General features: G+C 43.5%; 1 protein-coding gene across 3 annotated transcripts in view; it reads right to left on the bottom strand.

The window, feature by feature from the left end:
• LOC121275944 (solute carrier family 12 member 7-like) overlaps window positions 1-25,471 on the bottom strand; it is a 465,011-nt gene that overhangs the window by 230,079 nt on the left and 209,461 nt on the right. For all 3 annotated transcript variants that reach the window (XM_041183838.1, XM_041183839.1, XM_041183841.1), the window contains exons 18-21: window positions 23,664-23,859; window positions 8,711-8,880; window positions 7,528-7,659; window positions 6,195-6,302 (exon numbers count right to left, since the gene is read on the bottom strand). In XM_041183838.1, the coding sequence (XP_041039772.1) occupies window positions 6,195-6,302; window positions 7,528-7,659; window positions 8,711-8,880; window positions 23,664-23,859 (606 nt within the window). The remainder of the gene's footprint in view (window positions 1-6,194; window positions 6,303-7,527; window positions 7,660-8,710; window positions 8,881-23,663; window positions 23,860-25,471) is intronic.

The raw sequence follows: 25,471 nt of genomic DNA, 5'->3' as shown, positions 1-25,471 counted from the left end.
GAGAGAGAGAGAGAGACGGGGAAGAGAGAGAGAGAGAGAGAGAGACGGGGAAGAGAGAGAGAGAGAGAGAGAGACGGGGGAGAGAGAGAGAGAGAGAGAGAAAACACATTCTTAGGTGATCAAAAAGATATTTTAAGGGCTTGGAATGATTGGAGAAATGTAGTCATGGCTAAAATAGACTACCTCTTCCTTGGGTACATCATCAGGATTCATGGTCTGGAATTCCAAAGAAGGGCGTGCAGAATTCCTCCTTATAGTAGCGCCACGAGACTCATCAGTGATGCTCTGAATCTGGGATATGAGGTGTGTTTAGCAAATACAAGCAACCACAATTAAGTTAGTCAGCAGTACTAAGAGCAATTAGTATACTCAACATAATGAGAATTCACCTCTTCATTTTCTGCACACTACTGGTTTGCTTTCTTGCACATTATCTCTCACAATCTCCCACAGATTTCTTGATTTTACCTGTACCGCCTAAGGATTCTATTGAAGAGCAGCAGTTTCCTCCATCAATGGAAGAGGAAGAGTCACGCCAGGCCTTCTCGAATACTTCTCAGTGGCCATTTCACAGGCCCAAGAGCAGTGTTCTTGGATGGCACATGAACAGTGAGTGCCAGGTTAAAAAAAAAAACTTAAATTATGGTGTACTTAGGGCAACAGCCCTTGTGTCAAAACTGTACAAATTAAGGGGTGAGAAAGAGAGGGCAGCGGATGGGATTGTGGCTTCAGTTCTGCTGTTTGCTTTGCCATAGAGAATCTCAGTAATATTCACAAGCATAGCTTTCTTGCCACAAGGAATAACTGGGGAGAATGGACCATTTTAGAAAGCCTTTTGGCATCAGGTTCACATTGGGGAAATTTGCCGACTGTGTAATCAAATACCAGGCTATTTAGGCCTAATGACAATACAAAGTGTGCTAATCCTTTGCATCATGCACTGATCAATCCATTACCAATGCAACTCAAATAACAAGGTACCACATACAATAGTATTTCAGTTTCCTGTACAGGATTCACTTGTTTGGTGCAAATGCATATTACCATGCATCTCAATATAAAGTATCAATATACAACCAGATTTGCTGCAAATATGTTAAACCACACACCTGTATACAACACAGCTTCACTTTAATTTGAGCAGTGCTTATAATAGTACCTTTCCTTAAATAGCTCCTGCATGATCCATGATTCTGTGTCGTGAACTGATTCCAAACCCCTCAGTTTGAGTGTTCATGCTACTGCAGCTGTATACTTACCTGTAGTCTGCAGGAGCTGAAGACAACTTGAATCAGGAGTTGCTGAACATGGGTAGAAGCTGGGAGACTGTCTCAGCAGGACCAAAATTGGAAGAGAAAGATGATGAGGGAAAAGTGATCAACAAAGTCAGGGCCATCTGGATAAGGAGATGCAGCTGGGGCTAGGTGGCCAATTTGCATTCTTATCATCAATCACCATTTCCAAATATAGGCCCATTGTGGTAAATTTTCATTTTCACTCCATGTGTTAATCTGATAAAACCAATCACCGCACTCTCTGAAGATGAGCATCGCATGGGTTCTACAAAGGCCAGGTGATCTGCTGTCAGATTATCACCCTGAAGTGGAATGTTTATACTTTTTACTAGGCAATGTAAGATTGGACCCCAAAGGTACCATTGTTGTGGGATTTTATTTTCTTTTTTATAAAGAGACTTGCATTTATATAGCATTTTCCACAACCTTCAGATCTCTCAAACAGCTTCGCAGCCAATGAAGTACTTTCTGCTGTAATATAGGAAATTCAGCAGCCAAATGGCACACAGCAAACTCCCACACACAGATGTGATAATGCCCCAATAATCATAGAAACCAGGAGGAGTAGGCCATTCGGCCCCTCGATATGATCATGACTGATCCTCTATCTCAACACCATATGGCCACTTTCTCTCCATATCCCTTGATGCCCCTAATATCCAAAAGTTTACCAATTTCTTTCTTGAATATACTCAGTGATCTAGCCTCCACAGCCTTCTGTGCTAGAGAATTCCACAGGTTGATAACCCTCTTGAGTGAAGAATTTTTTCCTTATCTCAGTCCTAAATGGCCTGCCATAATCTGTTTACTTGTGACATTAAGAGATAATTATTGGCCAGAACACTAGTGATAACTCCCCTGGTCTTCTTTGAAATAGTGCCACAGGATCTTTTACATCCACTCGAGAGCAGGCAGACGGAGCCTTTCATCTGAAAGTCAGTGCCTTTGACAGTGATTAGTACAGTATTGTCCAATACTTCAGCTGTTAACCTCGTGATCTATTGGAAACCCTGATGTGGCTAATTACATTTCTGATTAGTAAATTAAAAATGAGTAATAGATGCAGTACTAGGCTTGTGGTTACACTACTCATATGCACATGGTGTATGCATGTGAACCTTTCTGGTAAAATAATAAGACAAAAAGCAGAGCGTGTGTGTGGATTTGTTTAAATCATTGTTAGCTGCTTTATTTCCTTGGTTACTGAAGGGCGGTAGATGTTTGTTAAGTAAGTCTTAAATAGATTCCAACTACGTGTAAAATGTAATTATCACAATTAAGTGTAATACAATTTGCAAATTTGTGCCTTGCAGCAATGCAATCATTTGCACTTTGTTAGATTGTGAAAAGCTTCAATAAAACACATGTCAATTATAGGACAAGAAAGAAAATGAGATTGGAAATGGAGGAGGAAGTCAGTGACATGCGGGGGTGATTTCTACGGATCCCACGTGAGCGAGAGCGCGAGTCTTACAACTGGGGCTAGAATGTCATAGCCTGGTCTCCAGCCAAAGATGGCAGAAGATTAAGAAAACCTTTGTAATGAAGACAGCAGCCCACAAGCATGTAAGGAACAGATCCAATTCACAATCAGCCAATTATAGATTTAGTCCATATCCTAAGCTCAGACTGGTCAGATTAAAAATCCGACATAAATTATCACTGCATGCTGCATTTTTCTACTTACATACATTTTTAGTTATCAATACACATTTTAGTTTTTCAATGAAAGTTTTTTTAAATAAAACACAAATTAATAAATTTGTGCAGAAGCCCAGCCACTCCTCATTACTGTTTTATTACCAACTATGATGCCAATTATGCAAATGTTGAAAAGATTCCTTTGGAAGTCTTTAAACGCATACGAATTTCTGCATATATACTAATTTATTCATTAAACAAAAATAACTGTCTACTATTTCAACTTGATCACATTTAGAACCACATGCTAGGTCAGAATTCCCTAACTTGTGGATAAAACAGGATCAAATGGCTCTTGCGAGCTCGACAGTGGCATGCCTTAAACTTGGATAAAAAAAACTATATTCCCTGCGCAAGTTGGTATTTAGTCATCTTCCTCATACCACCACTTCATCCCCCCCATGACCCATATGTTCCTCAGCTCAGCAAGTGGCTGGATGCTCAGCTCCATGGTCTTGTCATTTGATCAGCTGCCACCCATTCTGTGCCTTCCCGAAGCTGAATTTTACCCCCAACGTGGATCAGTCTGTTGCAAGGATAGAAACATTTCTTAAAACGTGGCCTGCAAAGCATAATTATTCCTGAGAGGTCGAAGTTATTCAGAGTTTAATTGGTACTTGGTCATGGAAATTTAGCAAATTGTCAAGTATCCATCTGTTTTGGCTCCAGGGCAAAAAGCAGCACCATTAAAAAAAAGTGACTGGATTTATTCCCTTCGTTTTTTTTTTAATATAAAGGATGGCTAAGATTGGCATCTGTAGACATAGAGAGACAATTAAAGCAGACTTATATTAGGCCTTTTGGCTAAGAACACAAAGTATTGGGAAAACTGTTTTTTGGTAGAAATAGGTGATCTGTATGTTCTCACTAGCTGTGCCTGTATCCTAGTGACCTTGATTAGATAAGTTCTGTCGAAGGGTCATGAGGACTCGAAACGTCAACTCTTTTCTTCTCCGCCGATGCTGCCAGACCTGCTGAGTTTTTCCAGGTAATTCTGTTTTTGTTTTTGATTAGATAATAGTCAACGTACAAGGAGCAGAGCTCCAGGCAATGCCACTGAGCTCCACAGGCAGAAGGGATCTGTAAAGCTTTGCCTCCTATAGTCAATCACAGTTTTTTGGTTCCATACAGCATATTGACGTGAAGTGACTTTTATGCTACTGGTGTAAGCATGGTGTTCTGATTGGTTACACCAGCCTTGGTTCAGTTGGTAGCACTCTTGCCTTGGAATCAGAAGATTATAGGTTCCACCCCAGGGATTGCAGCACTTGAACTCAGCTCGCACTTGTAGTACTGAGGGAGGAGCCGTCTTTCAAATGAAACATTGAACTGAAGCCCCATCTGCCCTCTCCCGTGTACATGAGATCCTGTGGCACTACTCAAAGACGAGGGGCAGGAGAGTTCTCGTCAGTGTCCTAGCCATTATTTATCCCTCAACCAACAGATTGGTTGACCATTTATCCCATTGCTGTTTGTGGGATCTTACTGTGCTCAAACTGGGTGCCAGTTTTTGCCTATATCACAATGATGATACTTCCAAAGTATTTCATTGATTGGGAAGTGGTTTGAGATATTTTAAACATAGAAAAGGTCCTATATAAATGCAAGATGATTGTTGCTTTTTAATGTTTGCAATGGTGTACTGCTCTGGTCCTTCTGGAGTTACTGTCTGGTCACATGGCTTTGATGCCAAAGACTGGCAACTCTACCATGGATTGGGGTGTTGGGTGTTTGGGAGGGGGAGGGGATATCATGATCTGTACCAAGTAAGGGGTATTCAATAATCCAATACCAAGCAGATTTAGGCCATATAGAAAGTGGGCACATATTGGCAAATTAGTGCCACCAATACCCATTATAGGCCATCTACACAAAACTGTTTGAAGCTCAGGATCAGTCAGGAGCTTCCAATGGAGGGTAAATTAATTTTTTATTTATATAAAAACTTGATTCACCAGTGGAGGTCAGAGAGGAGCCAGCAGTTCATTCAGATTATTTAAATGAGGCCAGAAGGTTAAGTTTAGATATAAGATATAGGCCTTGGGCCTCCCAGTTCAGGCACGCGTTGCTCCAAAAATACCCCTTCAGGTTCAAAACCAGCACTGGTGAATTGCACTGTGCCCCAATAAGTCTAGACTGAGACTACACCTTCATACGTTGAATTATTTGTATGATCATGTTGCAACACAGATAGAGCTCTCCAGACCAGAGGCAGTATGAAGTCCATTGAATGTCCCCAACTCGATTCAGTTCACATCGTAAAGAAAAAAAACCGAGGCAGGGAATATAGGAAAAAACATCAGAATGTAGGACCATGGAGTAAGCCATTCAGCCCCTCGAGCCTGTTCCGTCATTCAATTAGATCATGGAAGCGAATGACTGATTCTGCGACTGGTGGGCTTTTGTTCATATTCAGTAATAACTGGGCTGTTCTTACCATTTCCACACCTCTACCGTGGCATCATGTGGCACCAGACGCAGTTGACCATGAGAAGCTGACCTTGACTTGGAGCACTTACACTCAGCTTTTCATCCTATTCACACCATTTATTCATCCCAGTGTATGGTTAGCCAAGTTTACCAATCCAAGGAGTTACTTATAACTAAATGGCCATTACCCAGCAACTTCTTCAAACAAGATCAGCAGCTCGCTGAGTATACAATCATGAATCCATGATTCAGAGCAGTTACCTCAACCTCACCAAAAACACTGGCCAAACTCCCACCTCATGACATTAAACAATAGCTCAACTCAATTGCTCAATTCACCCCCAGCAATCATTTGTTGTGTTTATTAATTAATTATCACATGTCTGCTATGGACAGAAACGATTTGGAGTCAGTCAGGATGGTTATGGCTTTGTTTCAGCAATAACCCATTGGAATTGCTTCCTAGCATCCTTATCTTTTACTGTAGGATGTTCAATATAATTTTCTGCATTGATGCTGCAAGATTAACATTGAAACATCCACACATCATTACAGTAGAAGTAGAAACTGTGCAAAACATTTTAAAATTAACACATTATAAGAAGCGTAACAAATTGACGTTGTGAACCTGCAAACAAATTATGTTTGATTCGAACTTTAATATTACAGCACAATGAACAAAATCTGGCATAAGAAAACACTTTGCAAATAGAATTATGTACAATTCTTAGGCAGTAGTGAGCAGAGTTGCAGCCAAAATAAGCTTACCTCTCGTTCTCGCTCATTTTTTGAGAGCTGCATCTGTTTCAGCATCTGTGATCTCTGCTCCATCACCAAGGTTCGCTCATATGTGAAGGCTGAAATATCATTGTCAAGCTGGGAAGTTGAAAAAAAGGGACAAAGTCCCAAAGAGTAAACAACAAACACCCTACTTGCTGGCCTTAGCTCAGGAACGTAAATTCACAGGAGGTACATGAAATTATGAGGGGCAGTTACATAATCGAGGCTTTTCCTTGGATTTCAGAAGGTTCAGGAGTGATTAAAATGATAAAAAGATTTGACATTAGAGAGAAACTATTCCCCCTGGTGACAGAGTCCAGAACAAGGGGACAAAGCCTTAAAATGGGAGCCGAGCCTTTCAGGGGTGATGTCAGAAAGCACTTATCATAAAGCTTAGTGACAATCTGGAACTTGCTCTCCCAATAACTTGTGGATAATGTGTCAATTGAAATTTTCAAGTAGATTTTTGTTATGCAAAAGTATTAAGGGTTGAGGCAAAGGAACATCAATGAAATTGAGGTACGGATCAGCCATGATCTAACTAAATGGCAGAACAGGCTCAAGCCACTGAATGGCCTACTCCTACTCTGGAGTAAAGGCTGCATTTTTGTCACCCTTTGGCAACCAACATCCTGCACCCCGAAAGGACAAAAAAAAAATCCTTCCTCAGCTGAAATTAGGTCAGATAATTTTTCAGGCATCCCTAGCAGACACCTGAAACAGGAGTAAGCCGTCCTGCACATGCAAATGAGGGCCCCCAAAACCTATTTTAGGCCACCTCGTGAAAATTATTTTGCGGCCAGCAATGGAGAGTTCTACTTTAAAAACTCTGATTTACTAGTTGGGTGTGAGCTGCCTGTGGAGGTGAGACAGGAGCCAGCGGCTTATCCAGATTATTTAGATGAGGCATAAGGCTCAATTTTGAGCCCCCCTCAGGGATCCTATATGGGGCATGCTTAGTGCCCACAAATGCACCTTCGGGCTCAAATATGCAGCTACAAAATTCCTACCCCTTTCTGTTGGATGGTGTCCCAATAAAAATAGATTGATACTTCAAGATTCACTATCACTCTACATGATCAAATAAATAAAACAATGTGGGATGGGTAGATCTCTTATGAAGTTCACTGAGTGTTTCCAACTCAATTTGACTTGCATCGTAACACAAGTGGAAAGGGGGAAAACGTCGGTATGTAGGCTCACAAACAGGCTATTCAGCCCCCAAAACTGTTCTATCATTCAATTAGATCACAGGGGCAAATGACTGATCTCATGGCAGGTGGGCTTTTATTTCCATTCTGTATTGCCAAGCTGTTCTTACCATTTCCACCACCTCTACCTCAGCATCAAGACGAAGTTGGTACAGGAACAGCTGCAAGTCCTTCTTCATCTGGATGCTGTTGTCATCTATCTGGGCGACAGTGAAGATACGCATCTTGCACTTCTTCCAAACCTGCAACACATCCACTAGGTCACTTGTCAAGATAAGCCGCCTCAGTTATAAATGCCATTTATGTAGCATCTTTAATGTAATAAAATGTTCCAAGGCGCTTCACAGGCATGTAATCAGACACAATTTAACACTGAGACACACTAGGAGATATTAAGTAAAGCTTGGTTGATGAGGTAGCTTTATGGAGCATCTCAAAAGAGGAAAATGAGGTAGAGAGGCAGAGGTGTAGGGAAGAAATCCTGGAACTTGAGGCCTAGTCAACTGAAGCACAGCCACCAATAGTGAAGCAATTAAAATTGGGGATGCTCAAAGGGCAGAATTAGAGAAGCACATATATCAGAGGGTTCTAGGGCTGCAGGAGATTACAGGGATAGGGAGGAGCAAGGTCATGAAGGGAGTTGAAAGCAAGGCTGAGAATTTTAAAATCAAGACGTTGCTTGACCAGAAATCAATGTGGTTTAATAAGCACAGAGGAGATAGGTGAATGGGTCTCGGTGCAAGTTAAAACAAGGGCAGCAGAATTTTGGATGAGCCAAAGAGTATCCTACAAGAAGAGACAGGTGGAGAGATTTAAAAAGGGAATTCCAGAGCTTAGGGCATAGGCAGCTGCTGGCATGGCTGGCAATAGAGGGGTGAAAGCAATTTGGGATGCACAAGGTGCCAGTATTGAAAGAATTCAGATACCTCAAATGTTTGTAGGGTTTGAAGGAGTTTCTAGTATTGGGAGGGGCTAGGCCATGGAGCATTTTGAAAAGAACAATGACAACTTAAAATCTCGGAATTGCCAGACTGGAGCTAACGTAGATCAGTGAGCACAAGACTGATGGTTAAACGGGACTTGTTGTGAGATAGAATGCGGAAAGAATAGTTTGGATGAGCTGAAGTTTACAAAGGGTGCAAGATGGGGAGACTGGTAAGAGAGCACTGGAAGTATGAAATCTGAAGGTATCAAAAGGCATGGGTAACTAAGGCTGCATTTGTAACACTAGAAACAAGGGGTTAAACTTCCAGTCATCAGGACTGAACCTCTTTAAATGTATAGAAGGTTTACCTTGTGTTGGCTGAGGAGGAATGGCAGTAACATCAGTAATCCCCCATCGTGGACAATCCACCAGACATCGATGGTGCCTCCGGCGAAACGCTCCTGGTTTGTTGGGAAAGAATCTATGTTCTTGGACACAAGCAGCGCTTGGTGAGCGGCTGTTGTTTCACGTACCATGTCTGTAATGGGACAGAATCTATACATTAACTACAGGGGGAAACGGTGGTGTAGTGGTAAAGGCACTGGACTAGTAATTCAGAGGCCCAGGCTAACACTCTGAAGACATGGGTTTGAATCCCACCATAGCCATTGGCGGAATTTGCATTCAATTAATAAATCTGGAATTGAAAGCTAGCCTCTATAATGATGTCCATGAAACTCATTGATTGTTGTAAAAATCTATCTGGCTCACAAATGTCCTTTAGGGAAGGCATCATGTGACTCTAGACTGACAACAATGTGGCTGACTCTTATCCATTAAACCACTCAGTTCAAGAGCAATTAGTAATGGGCAAGGAATGCTGGCCTTGTCTGTGATGTCCACATAAAGAAACAGCTTGCAACTCAGCCTTTTCCTTCTCAAAGGAAGGACTGTATCCTTTTGAGCAAATATGAGATCCACTAAAAAATACTTCTCCCCCACTTCATTCCCCGCCCACCCCCAAAATCCAAGAAATGATTAGCAGAAAGTGGCACTAAGTCAAAATAAAAGCAAAATACTGCAGACACTGGAAAGCTGAAACAAAAACAGAAAATGCTGGAAAAACTCAGCAGGTCTAGCAGCATCTGTGGAGAGAGAAACAGGGTTAACATTTCGAGTTCACATGACTCTTCTTCAGAGCTTCCTAATTAACTAAACGGATGAATAAGGTTTGATGGACATGGCAGGGTAGGCGGCATGCCAGTCTGGCACATATAGGGTTAATGAGGGACTAAGTACAGTACTGCTCCAGTGTGATGTAGGAAAGCACATGACCCACCATTCAGGGTCAGTGTGACGTTGGGCAAGAGTCGAGTGCAGGCCTAAGCATGGAGACAGCTCCTATCTTGCGCCCTTTACTGTATATTTGTAAATAGTTCTGGTAGTTGATAAAGACTTACAGTTAACCTACATATGACTACAAAGATTTCTTCAGGCCTACCAAACTGTAACCAACACCCCACCACATGGTGGCAGCCATATGGGGAAAAAAAAGCCAAAACCACGCTAAAATGCAGAGACAAACCGAAATGCTGAAAAACTGAAAATTCAACATAGTATTCTGACTTCAAAAGAAGCTCCAGAAGCAAATGTGCATAGGTAAAATTGCCAAGAAAAAGCACCAAAAGAAAGGCTTGGAAGCTGAAGGCAGAGATTTAAAATGCCTTACTGCAGCAGAAGAGAAGATGCAATTGAATCTCCTTTGGAAGCCCAGCATCAGAGTATAGAGTCGGCAGAACCTGCAAGAGGGAAGCAGCCACACATCAGGGAAACTCTGTATAAAGTGACCCTTCCTCCGCAGCCAAGATTGTTCAGACACAACCCATTGAAATGTTTGGAGTCAGGCCCCTACCTTATCTGCTGACTCAAGCAACACAGAGGCATGAAACTGCCGCCAAATGCTCCAAAACTTTTCACCACTCGAGCACAGACTATGAACTTAGTGTACTGCAGAACAGTTGGATGACTACATGATGCATTATGCAATCTCCTTGCAAAAGCTAGGTCATGGAGCAGTCACTGGTGCAGATGCTCACCGCCCCTTTTAATGTCACGGCTCTGATTTGGACCAGTCTCTTCTATGGTTGAAGCTAACAGTTCAGCCTTGCAGCGTGGATTAGGAGAATGTCTGCACCTGAGCTGAGAGTACAGCATGCAGTCCAGTGGGCAAAGCTGCTGCCAAATTGGTCAGGTGGAGTGGGACAGAGGAGGGTGAGGTTTTGGGCAGCCATGCAACACAATAAACTCTGGCCATCCAAATGGTGGCCAGCACTCTCCAGGATGCACTAAGGAGCCTTCAGACTGAACCAAGAGAGGTCCTTAGAACACCCAAGCTAACCCACACGTCTCTTTCATCCTGCAGGAGTACAACATCAGGATCTTGGAGCCTGGTGAATTAGCTGTATGCCTCATGGCGTTCAAACAGCGGAGATGATGGAGGCGACAGCAAAGGAGGCAACTGGCTGTGCAGAGGGAGGAGCAGCACCCTCAAGAAGGTGGCACGGCTGGGGCTCCTGCACATGCTGAAGAGCCACAGTGAGCCATCGCTTGTCAGCGCCTAGATAGATCCAGGGTCTACAGTCGTTGCCTTTCATTCCTGCAGATGAACGAGAAACAGTGTTGCTGAAGACTGCGCATGTCTAGGGAACTGGTCAGTCACATCTGCCGGCTGCAATAATTTTTTTTTAAAAACACAAATTTTCACTCCTTTCAGGGCTCCACAGGTGATCTCCGTGAGATATCACGAGCCTCCACCCACAAATGCATCTATGAGGTCACGTCACAGACGCCATCTTCATGAGGGCACACAACTTTGTGCATTTTGCCTGGGACTAGGAGAGCCAGGACGCAAAGGCGATTGGATTTGCCCATTTCTCAGGTTTCCCACAGGAGCAGGACCCCATCAACTAGACAAACGTCGACTGCACTCACATGCCATTCAGATCTCCGTTGTAACAAGCGGTAAACTATGTCAACCGCAAGGGCTTCCATTCACTGAATGTGCAGCTGGTGTGCGATCACCACAAATACATTCTGCAGGTCTGCACATGGTTTCCAGAGAGTGTCCATGACTCCTACATTTTCAATCTGTCACACATCCCTGATGTCTCCCAGGGTCCACAGAGGTTACAGGGTGATTCCACGGGGTCAAGGGCTACCCGCAGAGGATGTGGCCGATGACACACGTGTGACGGCCTCAGACTGCAGCAGAGCGAAGGTGCAACGTGGCTCATGTTACAACTCGTGCCCTGGTGGAGCAAACCATCAGGATGCTGAAGATGAGGTCCTGTCTGGTGGAGCCCTGCAAAGTAGTCCATAAAGGGTGTCACACATCATCGTCGCCTGCTGTGCCCTTTACAATCTGGCGCTGCAATGGGAAGAGGAGCTGGCTGAGGAGGAGCTGGAGGTCTTCTCCGATGAGGATGACTTTGATGGGGATGAATGTGATGAGGTCCTCGAAGGTGACGATGACAGCAATGAGGCCCTTGCACTGGCCAGAGGAAGCAGGCATGTTTGGGAGTTCCTCACAGCTGCTAGATTTGTGGAAGATGATGATGGCATGAAGTGAGGTGACACTATAGATCCTTACAATGCATCTGTGAACATCTCCAGTCTGGTTTATGGCAGCACACATACTCTGTGATAATGCTCCTGTCATGGAGATGCAGTGGAGATCCTAATAGTCGCTCGATTGCAGGAGGAAGATGACGACAAGAAGTGAGCATACTCCATAGATCTTCACATAGCCTCTGAGAATGTCCAAGTCCTGTCTGGCTAAGGGCAGTCACTTGCACTCTGTGATCAGGGTCATATCATGGAGGCGCAGACGTAAAACTTTAAAATGCACCCGATCCTTTATCGGCTTTCAGCACCTGACCCCTTCAGGAGCATAGGGTCACTGGTCACAGATGCTGATGAGATGGGGACCAGCCTCACCTTAAAGATACTGAGAGCACACAGAGTGAATGACAGAACTCTGTGACGCCTACCCACGGCATTCTGGCAGCAATGATAAGCACCATCGAGGTGCAGGCATCAGTACTGTGTCCAGTGAGTGTGAGGCCAGACCATCACTCTGGTCTGAAAGCTGCACAAAGCACAGGGAAGAGGCCCTGGACTGAGATACCTGCCTTTATCTTATGCAGAAACCAAAGTTTCACATCTGAGTGATACGAACACTGCTCATCAGAACAAGGAGCCAAAGGCAAGGAGACATTCTTGGGAGTTTATTTACAATAGTGAACATAATGTACAAGTGATTAACACCCATGCCCAGGCTGTGCAACTGCATCTTCTTAACCTTCCTAACCCTGCCACTACATCTTGGTGCTCCCCAGACATCTTCAGAGGTCGTGAAGGCAGCCTGCTGACTGCTATGCCCCATTTGTGATGACCTCGGCAGGCGTCCTCTGGAGGGCTGAGACCTGGAGGGCCCCGGCCTGCTTTCAAGATCCTGCTGTGTGGCAGTGGCACCCTCCTCAGCCATTGGAGCTGGAGCTGCTGGGGTCAAAGGAAGAGGCGATTTGGATGGCCCAGACACTCCCGAGGTCTTCTGGATGGATGGCCCTGGGCATGCACCTGCTGATCCTCCTCTCTACAGGTGCCCAAGGACCCCAGGCTGACTCCTTTAGGAGAAGAGGTAGCTGGAGTGAGATTGAGCTGCCCCACACCCCTCTCGCGTACGCACTGCTGGAGGCCAACTATGGAGTTCAGCCCTCGCAGCGGCAGTCCTGGTCGAAGATCTCCATGGCGGCCGCCATCCTACCAGTGTTGACCTCGGTGCACTGGCACTCCAGCGCTATCACCTCAGCTTTAAGGCAGATGGACTGCTCCATCGTGTCTTGCAATCTGAAGAGTGCGGTGGACATCCCTTCCTGATGTTCCCTAGCTTGCATTTGCAGATCTAGCAACCGAGGTGTGACCGAGTCCAGAGAGCTCATCTTCTGACTTGGACTTTCCGGCCTCCAGCAGTCCTCCAAGTGCCAGAGACCTGAAAAGTCCCTGCCGCTGCCTGCTGTGGACCAGACAGTGCAATGTGCTCACCAGACTGTGATGCCTAGGCTACTCTGAAGCTACGTCCCACTGAGGTGTCTCTGCGCTAGTGGAGTGTGTGAGTGCTATGATGGGTCTTCAAGGAAGGTGCCTTCAGATTCTTCTTCAAAGGTTTCTTCGGAGCTTGATTGGAGGTTCTGTGTCGTGGTCTCCATCGACTGTTTCAGATATGCCTGCGAGAGCAAGGACAGATAATTAGTGCATGGCAGGGGACAGCAGAACAGGACACCTCACTCACAGGATGGTGTCTGATTAATGTTGCACCGCTGGATCCTCACTTGGTAGAGCAGCGCCAACCTCACCATCAGCACAAGAACGGTCCAGATTCTCGCCGGTCAACTGGATGGTTCTATTTTCAAAATCTGTGAGGACCTCAATTTAAGGCATTCTGCCACCAGGACCTCTCCCTCTTGTTTAATGCCAGCTTGTCGTGCATAGAGATGGAGAGAGAGTAAGCAAGACACCTGCCAGACCAGATGATAAGTATGCCTGGCTTATGTGAGTGGTGAGTGATCCCACGGATGGGATGAGGACAATGAAGGTATGTGCAAGAGAGTGAATGGTGATGTCCCTTGAACTGGCAGTGAGTGAGATACCAGTGGATGTGTGATGGGTTTGAGAGTGTGAGAGTGGAGAGTGATGAGAAGACTGACTTACAGAACAGAGAAGATCATTCATCCTTTTGTGGCACTGGGTGGCTGTCCTCTTTTGTTGGGCGTTGGCGCTGACCACTACTGCCACCGCCTCCCAAGCTGGATTGGTGATGTTGCTGCCCATCCTGCATCCAAAAGGTGCTCGAGAGACACGTCATTAAACCAGAGGGCTGCAGTCTTCTTTCCTTTTGAGGCCATGTTTCCTTTGCAGCGGTTGTAGGCTGGAAGTGGTGTGCATGTGGCTGCGCTTTAAATATGGCGCCTGGCATGATGAAGTGGTGAGGTGATGGCATGGCGGGCGAATGAGAGCCACAGTATCTGTGGACCCTGGAGGCCATCAGGGATCTGTCACCGACTGAATGTAGGAGTCATGCACATTCCCTGGAAACCGTGCACAGACCTGGAGGATGCGTTTGTGATGGTCGCACACCAGCTGCACATACAGGGAATGGAATCCCTTGCATGAGACATAATTGACCTCATGTTGCAATGGAGATCTGAGCGCCATGTGAGTGCAGTCGAACGCACCCTGCATCTGTGGGAAACCTGCGATTTGGGCAAACCCAACCGTTCTTGCGTTCTGGGTCTACTGATCCCGGGCGAAATGCACAAAGTTGTGTACCCTCACAAAGATGGCATCTGTGACCCCATGGATGCAGTTGTGGGTGGAAGCTTATGAAATCCCACAGAGCTCACCTGTGGAGCCCCAAAAGGCGCTACTGGTGTAGAAGTTGAATGCCGCAGTCACTTCCATGGCCACTGGAAGTGGATGCCCTCTATGTCAACACGGCACCAAACCCTACACTAGCTGGCAGATGTGACCGACAATTTCCCTAGACGTGCTCAATCTTCACCAACACTGGTTCTCAGTCACCTGCAGGAATCAAAGATGGCGTCTGTAGATCCTGGGTCCAGCTAGGCGCCGACCAGTGATGGCTCGCTGTGGCTCTTCGGCAGCATGAGAGAGAGCACTCAGGGCAGCCTTAGCCCCTTCCCCTTACAAAGCCCCCTCAACTTCAGAGCAGCCTTTGTCCCCAACCCCAGCCCCCACCCAATCACCTCAACCGCAAGGTAGCCTTTGTTCCCCTCCCCCGGCAACGCGCCTCAACCTTGAAATCCAACTGGTGCCCCTTGTGAGCGCTCTGCAACGTTACTGTGCATTTACCTCCGAGGTCCCCTCAAAGTGCACCCCACTAAGCCTTTTATATGCTGTTGTGAAACACATCAGGGTGATGAGTCCGGCGGGCTGGCCTTATGATGATACGATGTATTACAGTGAGGTTCCCGACGTCCGACGGCGGGAAACACAGCCTGCCATCAAAGGGCTGAGTGGTGATTGCAAACTGGTTTCACGACATCGTGAAAATGATTTTTGGCCTTCTTGTTATATTGTTCACTCACTTCACCGAACAAACCAGCGCCAGTGGACATGGATGATTTGGAGTTAAAAACAGTTGAATGTTACTTCAGCAAAAGCTGCATTGGTTGTGACAAAGCAATACACTGAAACGCAGAGTGAGAAGGCAAGAGCTGAAAAAGAAAATAAACAGCTGAAAGAACAGCCAATTGTCTTTCAAGATTAAACTCAAAAACAGTACATAACCCTTCAGCCGCATGAAGGAATAAGGGCTGCCTTGAGCAGCAGAATGAAGGAACAGCAGGACAACAGTCATTGAAGCTTTGTTAAATTACAAGAAAACTCAAGACTAAGTAATTGCACTTTGCAAAGAAAAGGAAACCCTACTAAAGGACTGCTAAAAGTTCCCTCAGATTAAAGTTTGTATCTCTGGAAAATTATGAAGCGAAGCAAAATGAATGTCACTTTGAAGGAACTGAAGAACCAGTTGGCAGAGAGGATTCAAGAATGATCTATATTCCAGGAGGAAGCAGAGAGGTACAAGAAAGAGACTACAGAGTTGAAGAAAATGGTTGGACATTTGGAATAAAACTTGGGAAAACATTACAATTCCAAAGATGTATATCCAAGAGATGAAAATTATGAGGCTAGAACAGAAAGAACAAGTAGAACTTTTCACAAAAGAGTGTGAAGAGTCTCAGAAACAACTGGCAGAAGTGCAAATTACAGAATGAGCTTGAAGGATATCGCAGAGGAGTTATACTCTACTAAAGGAAAACTGATCACTGTGGAGAATCAACTTTCATGTACAAAAGATGAGTTTGTTCAACAAAAATGGGAACACTGGAGTGTCGCTCATAGGTAGGATACCACTCGACAGCAGACTTGAAACGCTTAAATTATGAACCTGTAGAAGTAAATTCAATGAAGATATTTCTTCAATTAAAACTTAAGCAACTTCAAACATCAGACATCTCTAGTAAGCATCAGGAACAATGCCTGCAACAGGAGAAAGAATTGCTGATGAATCGGAACAGTTGCTTGAATGCAGAATTGATAACCAAAACTGATGAAACTGTTGAACTCCAATCCAATCTGAACAGCATAATGGATGAGATGCGCAATAGGGAAAGCAAATCCAGACTTTGAAAGCAGATAAGGAGAATTGTAAAAAATGCATCAAAGATCTAATGAATGAACAGAAAGAGTCTAAAGAGCAGTCAGTGACCAGGCAAGAAACATTCCAAAAAAAATATCAAATGCCCAGTTGAAGTTATCAAACTTATATAAGAGCTCCGCAGATAGCTCTGGAACAAAGACAACTCAACTTACCAGAGTAGTTGCGGAGCTGAATGAAAGGACTTGAGCTCGGAAAACAACTGGAAAAGAAGAAAGTAATCAAAAATTTGGCTAAAATTGGGAAACAGGTGGGAATGAATGTTCCATTGTTGAAAAGCGACCTTCCACATACATGGTGAAGACTCACCCGGCGAAAGAAGAGAAGAGAGAAGCGACAAGATGAGCGCAATGTTCATCAACCCCACAAGAAACGAGTTAGAGTAGCAGCCACCGACCAGCGCAACATTCGAACCAACCACGAAAGAATGGAAGCAAAGGGTGAAAATATACCCAGACGCCAAAACAACCTCCAAACCTACGGGAAGAACCAGCAGCGACAGAGCCTACCACTCCTCTGACAGTAGTGCAAGTGAGATATAGAAGGGTTATAAGGACTTCAGACCACCTGAACCTTTGAATTCAAAGACTTGAAAGGGGGAGATGGGGTAGTGATAATGTAGTAATGACAATGTAAGTGTCTGATAGAATAAGACATAAAGTAAACTTATAGTCATTTAACATACATTGGATAAAGTCTTTTGGGGAGGTGTTGTATAAGGGTCTGCCGCATATCAGGTTAATGTGGGACTGAGAACAGTGCCACCCACACAGTAATGTAAGAGAGCACATGACCCACACCCAGGGTAAGGTGGTGTTGGACAGAGCCACAGACAGGCCTAAGCATAGAGACAGCTGCTAGCTTGTACCCTTTACTGTATATCTGTAAATAGTTCCAGTAGTTAATAAAGACTTACAGTTAACCTATGTATGAAAATGAAGGCTTCTTCAGACCTGCCAAACTGTGACCAACACCCTGCAACAATTAAAATTTTGAATGATCATATATGCGGTAAGCGTTTGCAGCTTGAGCAACTTTGGCTCAAATTTGTTGGACTGGAGGCCAATTTACAGACATTGCATGGCTTCCGGGGGTGGGGGACAAGTTACCTGGGCACTTTGTTCCAGGATGCAGTCACACTAGAACCTGAGAGTTGGTCAATGGTCAGGAACAGAAGAGTGTGACAGCGAGTCAGGCACATATGGGTATCCAGGATGTAGTAATGGAAGTGTCTTAGCCCTTGACTTTGACTAACAGGTACAAGGTACTTGCCGCCTGTGTGGATGAGAACAAAGACTGCGGGATGGATGGGGAAACTGACCACAGCACCGTGGTGTAGGAAACCATTCAAGTGGGGGGGTGAAAAGCCACATGGTAATGGTAGGAGAAGTACAATCAGGGGAACAGATACTGTTCCTCGCAGCCATGACCAGGAATTCAGAAGGTTCTGTGCCCATCCAGTGCCAGCATTAAAGACATCTCTTCATGGCTGGAGGAGAACTTGGAATGGGAGGGAGAGGATCTACTTATCGTGCTTCACAAAGGAACCAACAACATAGGTAGAACTAGGAATCTAGGTGATGCTGAAAATGTTTCAGGAGTTAGGGTCCCAATTAAAACATAGCATAATCTCTGGATTGCTACTTAAATCATGTGTGAATTAGTATAGGGATAAACAGATTAGAAGGTTAAAAAAGTGCGGCTGAAGCAGTGAAGGGTTTGACTTTATGGACCACCGGTACACGTTTTGGGGAAACTGGGAGCTATTCCACTGAACAGGCTCCGTTTAAACCAGGCTGAGATCAATACCCTGGTGAATCAAAAAACTAGGGATGTCGATAGGGTTATAAATGAAGGAAGGGTGGGGCAGGGGCGTGAGAGGGGTTGGTGGAGAATTCAACCAAGGGAAATTCAAAAGCAGCAAGGGAAACATTTATAGGCTCCAGTGTAGAGCAGCATTTTGGGTAAAAATAAGCAAAGTGGGTCAGGGAGGGACAATGGAAGCAGTGAATATAATAGGGCAATAATGACTCAGGTGACAGCAGGGAAAATTAGAGAATAGACAAAGCTAAATCTATAATAAAGATATATCTGAATGCATGAAGCAGGCGCAACAAACTTGATGAATCAGCAGACACAAATTAACAGGTTTGATTTAACAGCAATTACGGAGACGAGGTTGCAAGATGACCAATGTTGGAAGCTAAATATTCCAGGGTATTTAGTTTCTAGAGGAGATATGCAAATTGGAAAAGGAGGAGGGATTGTCTTGATAGCAAAGGATAAAATAAAGACAGTAGAAAGAAAGGCTCGGAAAAAACAGAATTAGTTTGGGTGGAGCTAAGAAATAGCAAACAGTAGAAAACATTGGTGGGAGTTATTTATGGGCCCCCTAACAGTAGCTACAGTGCAGGGTAGAGTATAAATCAGGAAGATAGAAGTACACATAAAGGTAATACAGTAATCATGGGGAAGTTAATTTTCATATGGACTGGACAAACCAAATTTGCAGTAATTGTGTGGAGAATGAATTCATGGAATATATACAAGATAGTTTCCTAGACCAATATGTTGAGAAACCAACTAGGGAACAGGCATTTTTGAATCTAGTATTGTGCAGTGAGAAAAGGTTAACTAATAACCTTGTAGTAAAGAGGAATCTATGGAAGAGTGATCATAATATGAGGAAATTTTATACTAAGTTTGAAAGTCATTTAATTAAGTCCAAAACTAGGTTCTTAAATCTAAATAAAGCAAACTATATAGGCAAGATGGCTAAGATAGACAGGGAAACTGCATCAAAATAAATTACAGTAGAAAAGCAATGGTTAGCATTTAAAAAATTAACACATAATTTGCAACAAATATACACTTCTTTCAGGCACAAATAAGTGGTTCAGCCAAAGCTAACGAGGAGTTAAAGCTAGTGTTCGTTCAAAGGAAGCAGCTTATAATTTGTCAAAATAGTAGCAAACCTGAGAATGGGGGTAGGGGGGGGAATTTAGAATTCAGCAAAGGAGGACCAAGAAATTGAAAAGGAAAGCGAAAAGAGAATGAGAGTAGACAGGGAAGTGACACAAAAAAACAAGTTGCAAAGGTTTCTATAGGAACTTAAATAGGAAGAGATTAGTGAAAGTAAACGTGAAACGTGTATCCATTGGAAGCAGGGACATGAAATTATAATGGGGAAATAAGGAAACGGAGCACATTAAACAAATACTTTCCTACCTCAGGGTAGAAAATACAACAAACATTCCAGGAATAATGGGAAACCAAGGGTCTAGCAAGAATGAGGAACTTAAGGCAGTCAGTATAAGTAAAGAAATAGTGCGGGAGAGATTAATGGGACTAAGTGACGACAAATCTCCTGGGCCTGATGACCTGCATCTTGGTGTTTTAAAAGAGATGGTTGCAGAGATAGCAGATGCATTGGTTTTGATCTTCCAGCATTCCTTAGAGTCTAAATTAGTTGCCTAGGTCTGGAAAGTAGCAAACACAAACGTACTATTTAAGAAAAGAGGGAGAGAGAAATCAGGAAACTACAGACCAATTAGCCTAACATCAGTAATAAGCAAAATGCTAGAATCTATTATTAGGGACATGGTAACAGAAGCACTTAAAACATCATAATGTGATTAAGCAGAGTCAGCACAGATTTCTAAAAGGGAAATTTTGTTTAAAAAATCTGTTAGAGTTTATGAGGATACAACTAGTAGAGTGGCTCAGACAGAACCAGTGGATGTTGTGTGTTTGGATTTTCAAAAGGCATAAGGTGCTACACAAGAGGTTATGACACAAAATGAAGCAATATGATTTACACAATCAACAAAATTGAGGTGTTATGGATTTTTGGAATCCATCAGGGCTCCAATTTGATCTCGAGTTTAGGGATGATCTGATCGAGATGGTTAAAATGATCAAGGGCAGTTTTGCCAAGAAAATGTTTTCTCTGGAGAATCCAAAACTAAAGGGCACAATCTTAAAATTAGAACCAAGATATTTACGAGGGAGATTGGGAAGTGTTTCAACACACAAAGGGTCGTGGAAATCTGAAACTCTGCTTCAAAGGTTGTGGATGCTGGGCTCAATTTAAGATTTTCAAGACTAACTTTAATAGATTTTTGTAGAATGAAGGTATCAAGGAGTATGCCAGAAAGGTGGCAGATGAGGTAAAGATCTGATCTGATTGAATGGTGGTACTTGGGCCTCCACTATTTACAATCTAAATTAATGACATTAATGAGGGGACTAAGTATAATCTATCCAAGTTTGCTGACAATACAAAGTTAGCTGGGAAAGTACAGGCTGCAGAGGGATATGGACATGTTGGAGGAGTAGGCAAAAACATGGCACATGGAATATAATGTTGTGGTATGGAGGTATCCACTTTAGTAGAAAAAGTAAAAACACAGAATATTCTTGAATGGAGAGAGACTGGAAAACATTTGCATTAAGAGGGACTTGACGATCCTTCTACATGAATCACAGAGAGCTAACATGCGGGTATAGCAAGCAATTAGGAAGGTGAAATGGTATGTTGGCTTTGTTACAAATGGATTGGGGTGTAAGAGTAAAGAAGTCTTTCTACAGTTATATAGGACATTGCTGAGGCCACACTGGGAGTATTGTGTGCAGTTTCAGTCTTCTTACCCAAGAAAGTACATAGCTGCTTTAGAGGGTGAGCAACAAACATTTGCTAGACTGGTTCCTGGGATAAGGAGATTGCCCTATGACAAGTATTGAATAGACTAGGCCTATACCCCTGGAGTTTAGATGAAAGGTGATCTAATTGAAACATATACAATTGGTAAGGGGCTTGACAGGGCGAGATATTGTGAAAATGTTTTCCCTGACAGGGGAATCAAGAACATGGGTCATAGGTCTCAGAATAAGGGGCTGGTCATTTAGATCTGAGATGAGGTGAAATTTCTTCACTCAAGGGCTGTGAATCTTTGGAATTCTCTACCCCTGAGCTTCTATGGTCCTCTGTCGTTGAGTATACTCAAGACAGAGGTCAATGAGATTTTCGGGTATTAAGGGATATATGTGGGAGATCAGTCATGGTCATGTTGAATGGTGGAGCAGGCTCAAAAGGTTAAATAGTCCACTTCAGGCCCTGTTTCTTACATTCACCACTGCAGGTACTGTACTGGTTCTGCCAACATTTAAAAACGTGAGCTGTGAGCGCCACCTTCTGTTTGCTGATAGGAGTTGAGAGATCCAGAAAAGGTGCCTGTTTTATCAAGGACCAGACAAGGAACCTTTCTGCAACTATTGACAACTTATGCTACACTAGAATAGTGCATTTTATCTTTATTTAAACCACTCAAGGTTTAAAATTGTTAACTCTTCATAAAAAATGTCAGGCATGCTTATAATATAGAGTTTTACATTTCAAAGGATGACATGTAACAGTAAGCAAATCCTAGTTTTGTTTATGCATCTCCAATATGTAGACTGTGATGTCTACATTAAGACATGTTTATTCTAAATACAATAGAAAAGAATCATTGAATGGTTACAGTGCTGAAGAGGGCCATTCAGCCCATCATGTCTGTACTGACTCTTGCAAGAGCAATTCGCTTAGTCCCATTCCCCTGCCTGTTTCTATAGCCCTGCAAATTTTCTCTCTTCCGATAATTGTCCAATTCTCTTTGGAAAAAATGATGATAATTATAATGTTCTAAATTAGCTGGATGTGTAGCTGTGGTAAAATATTAGAATGATTACATAGTAGATCAGGACAAAGCATTCTGCTTTATTGGCAGCCCATCCACTGGTTTAAATACCCACTGTCTCCATCACTGGTGCACTGTGGCTGCAGTGCATATCATCTGCAAGATGCACTGCAGCAGCTTGTGAAGGCTTCTTCAACAACACTCCGAAATTGTGGAGGTCGAGGATTTGTGAAGGACAATGACAGCTCATGAATTTGAGCATCACCACCTCCAAGTCACACCCCATTCTGATTTGGAGAGATCTGTTATTCCTTCACCGTTGCAGAGCCAAATGCTGGAATTCCCTCCAACACAACATAGGAGGACTTTCATCACATGGACTGCAAGGGTTCAAGGTGGTCCATTGCCAGCTCCTCAAGGGCTACTGTGGATGGGCCATAAATGCCAGCATTCCAAGAATTAATTCAAAGAAAGTGTCGGAGTGCCCTATTCGGCATCATAGATGACTAATTCACAGCTCGACACGTGGTCAGAAGCACATGGTACACACTCAAAGTGACTGAGGTGGATTATGTACATTCCTGAAAGTTACACCAGATACCAGGAAGGAAATGACTTGCTGGACTTTGGTGGTGCTGAGTTTACCTTCTGGTTTTTGACATGAGAAAATAAGTTAACAATTCATTTGTTTGGCCCACTCACCTCAGTGGTTCTTTGCAAGCATGATGGAAGATGGAGAGAATAGATCCATGGTGTACACATGTTACACGACTTCATTTGTACTTGAAAAATGATTTTGTACTCTCACAAGCAAAACATAGGAACAGAAGAAAGCCATTCAAATCCTTATCGCAAAGGAACAGGAGTAGGCCATTAAGCTACTCAAGTCTGTTCAGCCATTCAATCAGATCAGATCTATACCTCAACTCCACTTCCCCACACCTTTCGAGCATATTCCTGGATACCCTCATTCTACAAAAATCTACTAATGTTAATCGTGAAAATCTCAAGTTGACCCCAGCTTCCACAACCTTTGAGGAAGAGTTTCAGATTTCCTCGACCCTTTGTGTGATGAAACGCTTTCCGATCTCCTTCTTAAATATCTCGACTCTGATTTTAAGATTGTGTCCTTTGGTTTTAGATTCCCCAGAGAAAACATTTTCTCGGCAAAACTGCCCTTGATCATTTTAACCATCTCGATCAGATCATCCCTAAACTCAAGGTCAAATTGGAGCTCTGATGGATTCCAAAAATTCACAACACCTCAATTGTGAAATTAGACTTGGTGCCTATGCAGCTACTCATGCAAATATTCAGTGAATAATTGAACAATGTAATACTGACCAACAAAGCTCTTCCACCCAGCTGGACCATCCGTTTGCCTCCATAACTCTGGCCATGCCACCAGAACAGTGTTGTGTTTCATTCCTCCCAGGCCAGATGACTGGATCAGGTGGGAGATCCCATCTCGCTGGTTGGATGACACCACCACATGGCAGAAACCTTTTGTCTTCTCCAGCCCCATCAAGGACTTGATGTTCTGTCAACGAAACAGAACAAATGAGTCGTCATTTCCACTTGGGTATCTAACAGCCATGCTGATTAAGAGTGCGGGCACATTTTATGCAGTTGAACGTACAAAAGCTGTTAATATGGACATGGTAGTGACAAGTATCGCAATTCCAACTCAGACCAGAGGAACACAGAGGCGCACAGGCTCAGTTTCTCCACTCTGCTGACTTCTGAATCTCAAGCACGCCAAGGCCTAATGTTCCCTGGCCAGGAGGAAGAAAAAATGAGGAGAGAGTCACCAGATCATTATCACAGGCCATTTACAGGGTTGCATGGGTGGAAGGTTCAAAGCCCTCTCAAACCACTAAGATCAAACAATACCTGAACAGCATGCAAAACCCAGCAGAGTTTCCACTTTCTCCTAATGAGGAACTGCAGTGGTCTTCCAAAATCTTTCTGCCCCACCATTTGACTTCATATATAACAAACCATTGTGGCCACCAACTAACTCATCGCAACTGACACCTTGTCACAGTGACAATGGGAGTGTCATTCACCACTTGACCCTAATGCCAGATAATGACAGAACTGGGTGCAGAAAATACCAACCTCACATTTCTTAAGACTCACTCTACAGATTCCTGCTTCAGTTCATTCTTTCAGGTAGTGAATACCTCTTATCATCTAGTGAATATCCCTATCTATTATTAACTTGCAATGAAATGCTGTTTTCTAGTAAAACTTTGATTTCATCAGGTAATTAGACTCGACACAGATGTGTCCAGAAGACAATTGTTAGTCTAATTCCAGTCAGACAAGTAACTTGGGTCAAAAATACACTGCATCCCTGAGAAGACATTGAAGAGGTTTACTTACAACTCCATGTCATTTATCAGAAATAATTGGGGGAGGAGAAATTTACTCATGGGCTTAAATATTCTAGGTCACAACCAAAATCTGAACACAAATAGATCAACGTTTCCTGATTGCTCAAAAATCAGTTCCATGTAAAGCACTTTCCATGTTATATTTTATTGTTGCACTAACTTGGTTTGGTCAAATAGAATTGAAGAGTTTTGCAAATCTAAGAGGCACATGCAGGCAGAGAGACTGGCCCTATAATTTTGGCCACATGACACCCTAATTTTGATAGCCCATCCAGGTTCTCTTCACAATGGGTGCCAACAGAACCCATGGAATGGCGAACAGTCCAGTGGAAAATGGTCTCAGTCTTTTCAGTTTTGTTGCTGTTTTGGACAGTTGGATCAATCTTCCATTCTAGTTTTTTTTTCAAAAGAGGCACTTTCATTGTGAAAAGTCTTGGTTTGGAACTACACAAAACAGACTGAAAACATATGACTCCACTGCTGGCGCAGAAACGTCAGTGTGACAAAGTTGTTGAGCCTCCCTCCCCAAACGAATCATGGAATAATACAGCAAAGGAGACAACCATTCAGCCCATGCCAGCTCTCTGAAAATGCAATCTAAAGAGTCCCTAACTGCCTTGCAAATTTTTCCTCTTCACATAAATAACCAATTTCCTTTTGAGACTTTACTATTGAATCCACTTCCAGCACCCCTTCACTTTCTGCATCAGGGAAATTACTGATATTCTTTCCTCTCAGTGAATAAAATGAACT

This window comes from Carcharodon carcharias, chromosome 3 (genome assembly GCF_017639515.1).
Source record: "Carcharodon carcharias isolate sCarCar2 chromosome 3, sCarCar2.pri, whole genome shotgun sequence".
In the NCBI taxonomy this organism is placed as follows: domain Eukaryota; kingdom Metazoa; phylum Chordata; class Chondrichthyes; order Lamniformes; family Lamnidae; genus Carcharodon; species Carcharodon carcharias.
This window is presented reverse-complemented; position numbering and strand designations above follow the sequence as displayed.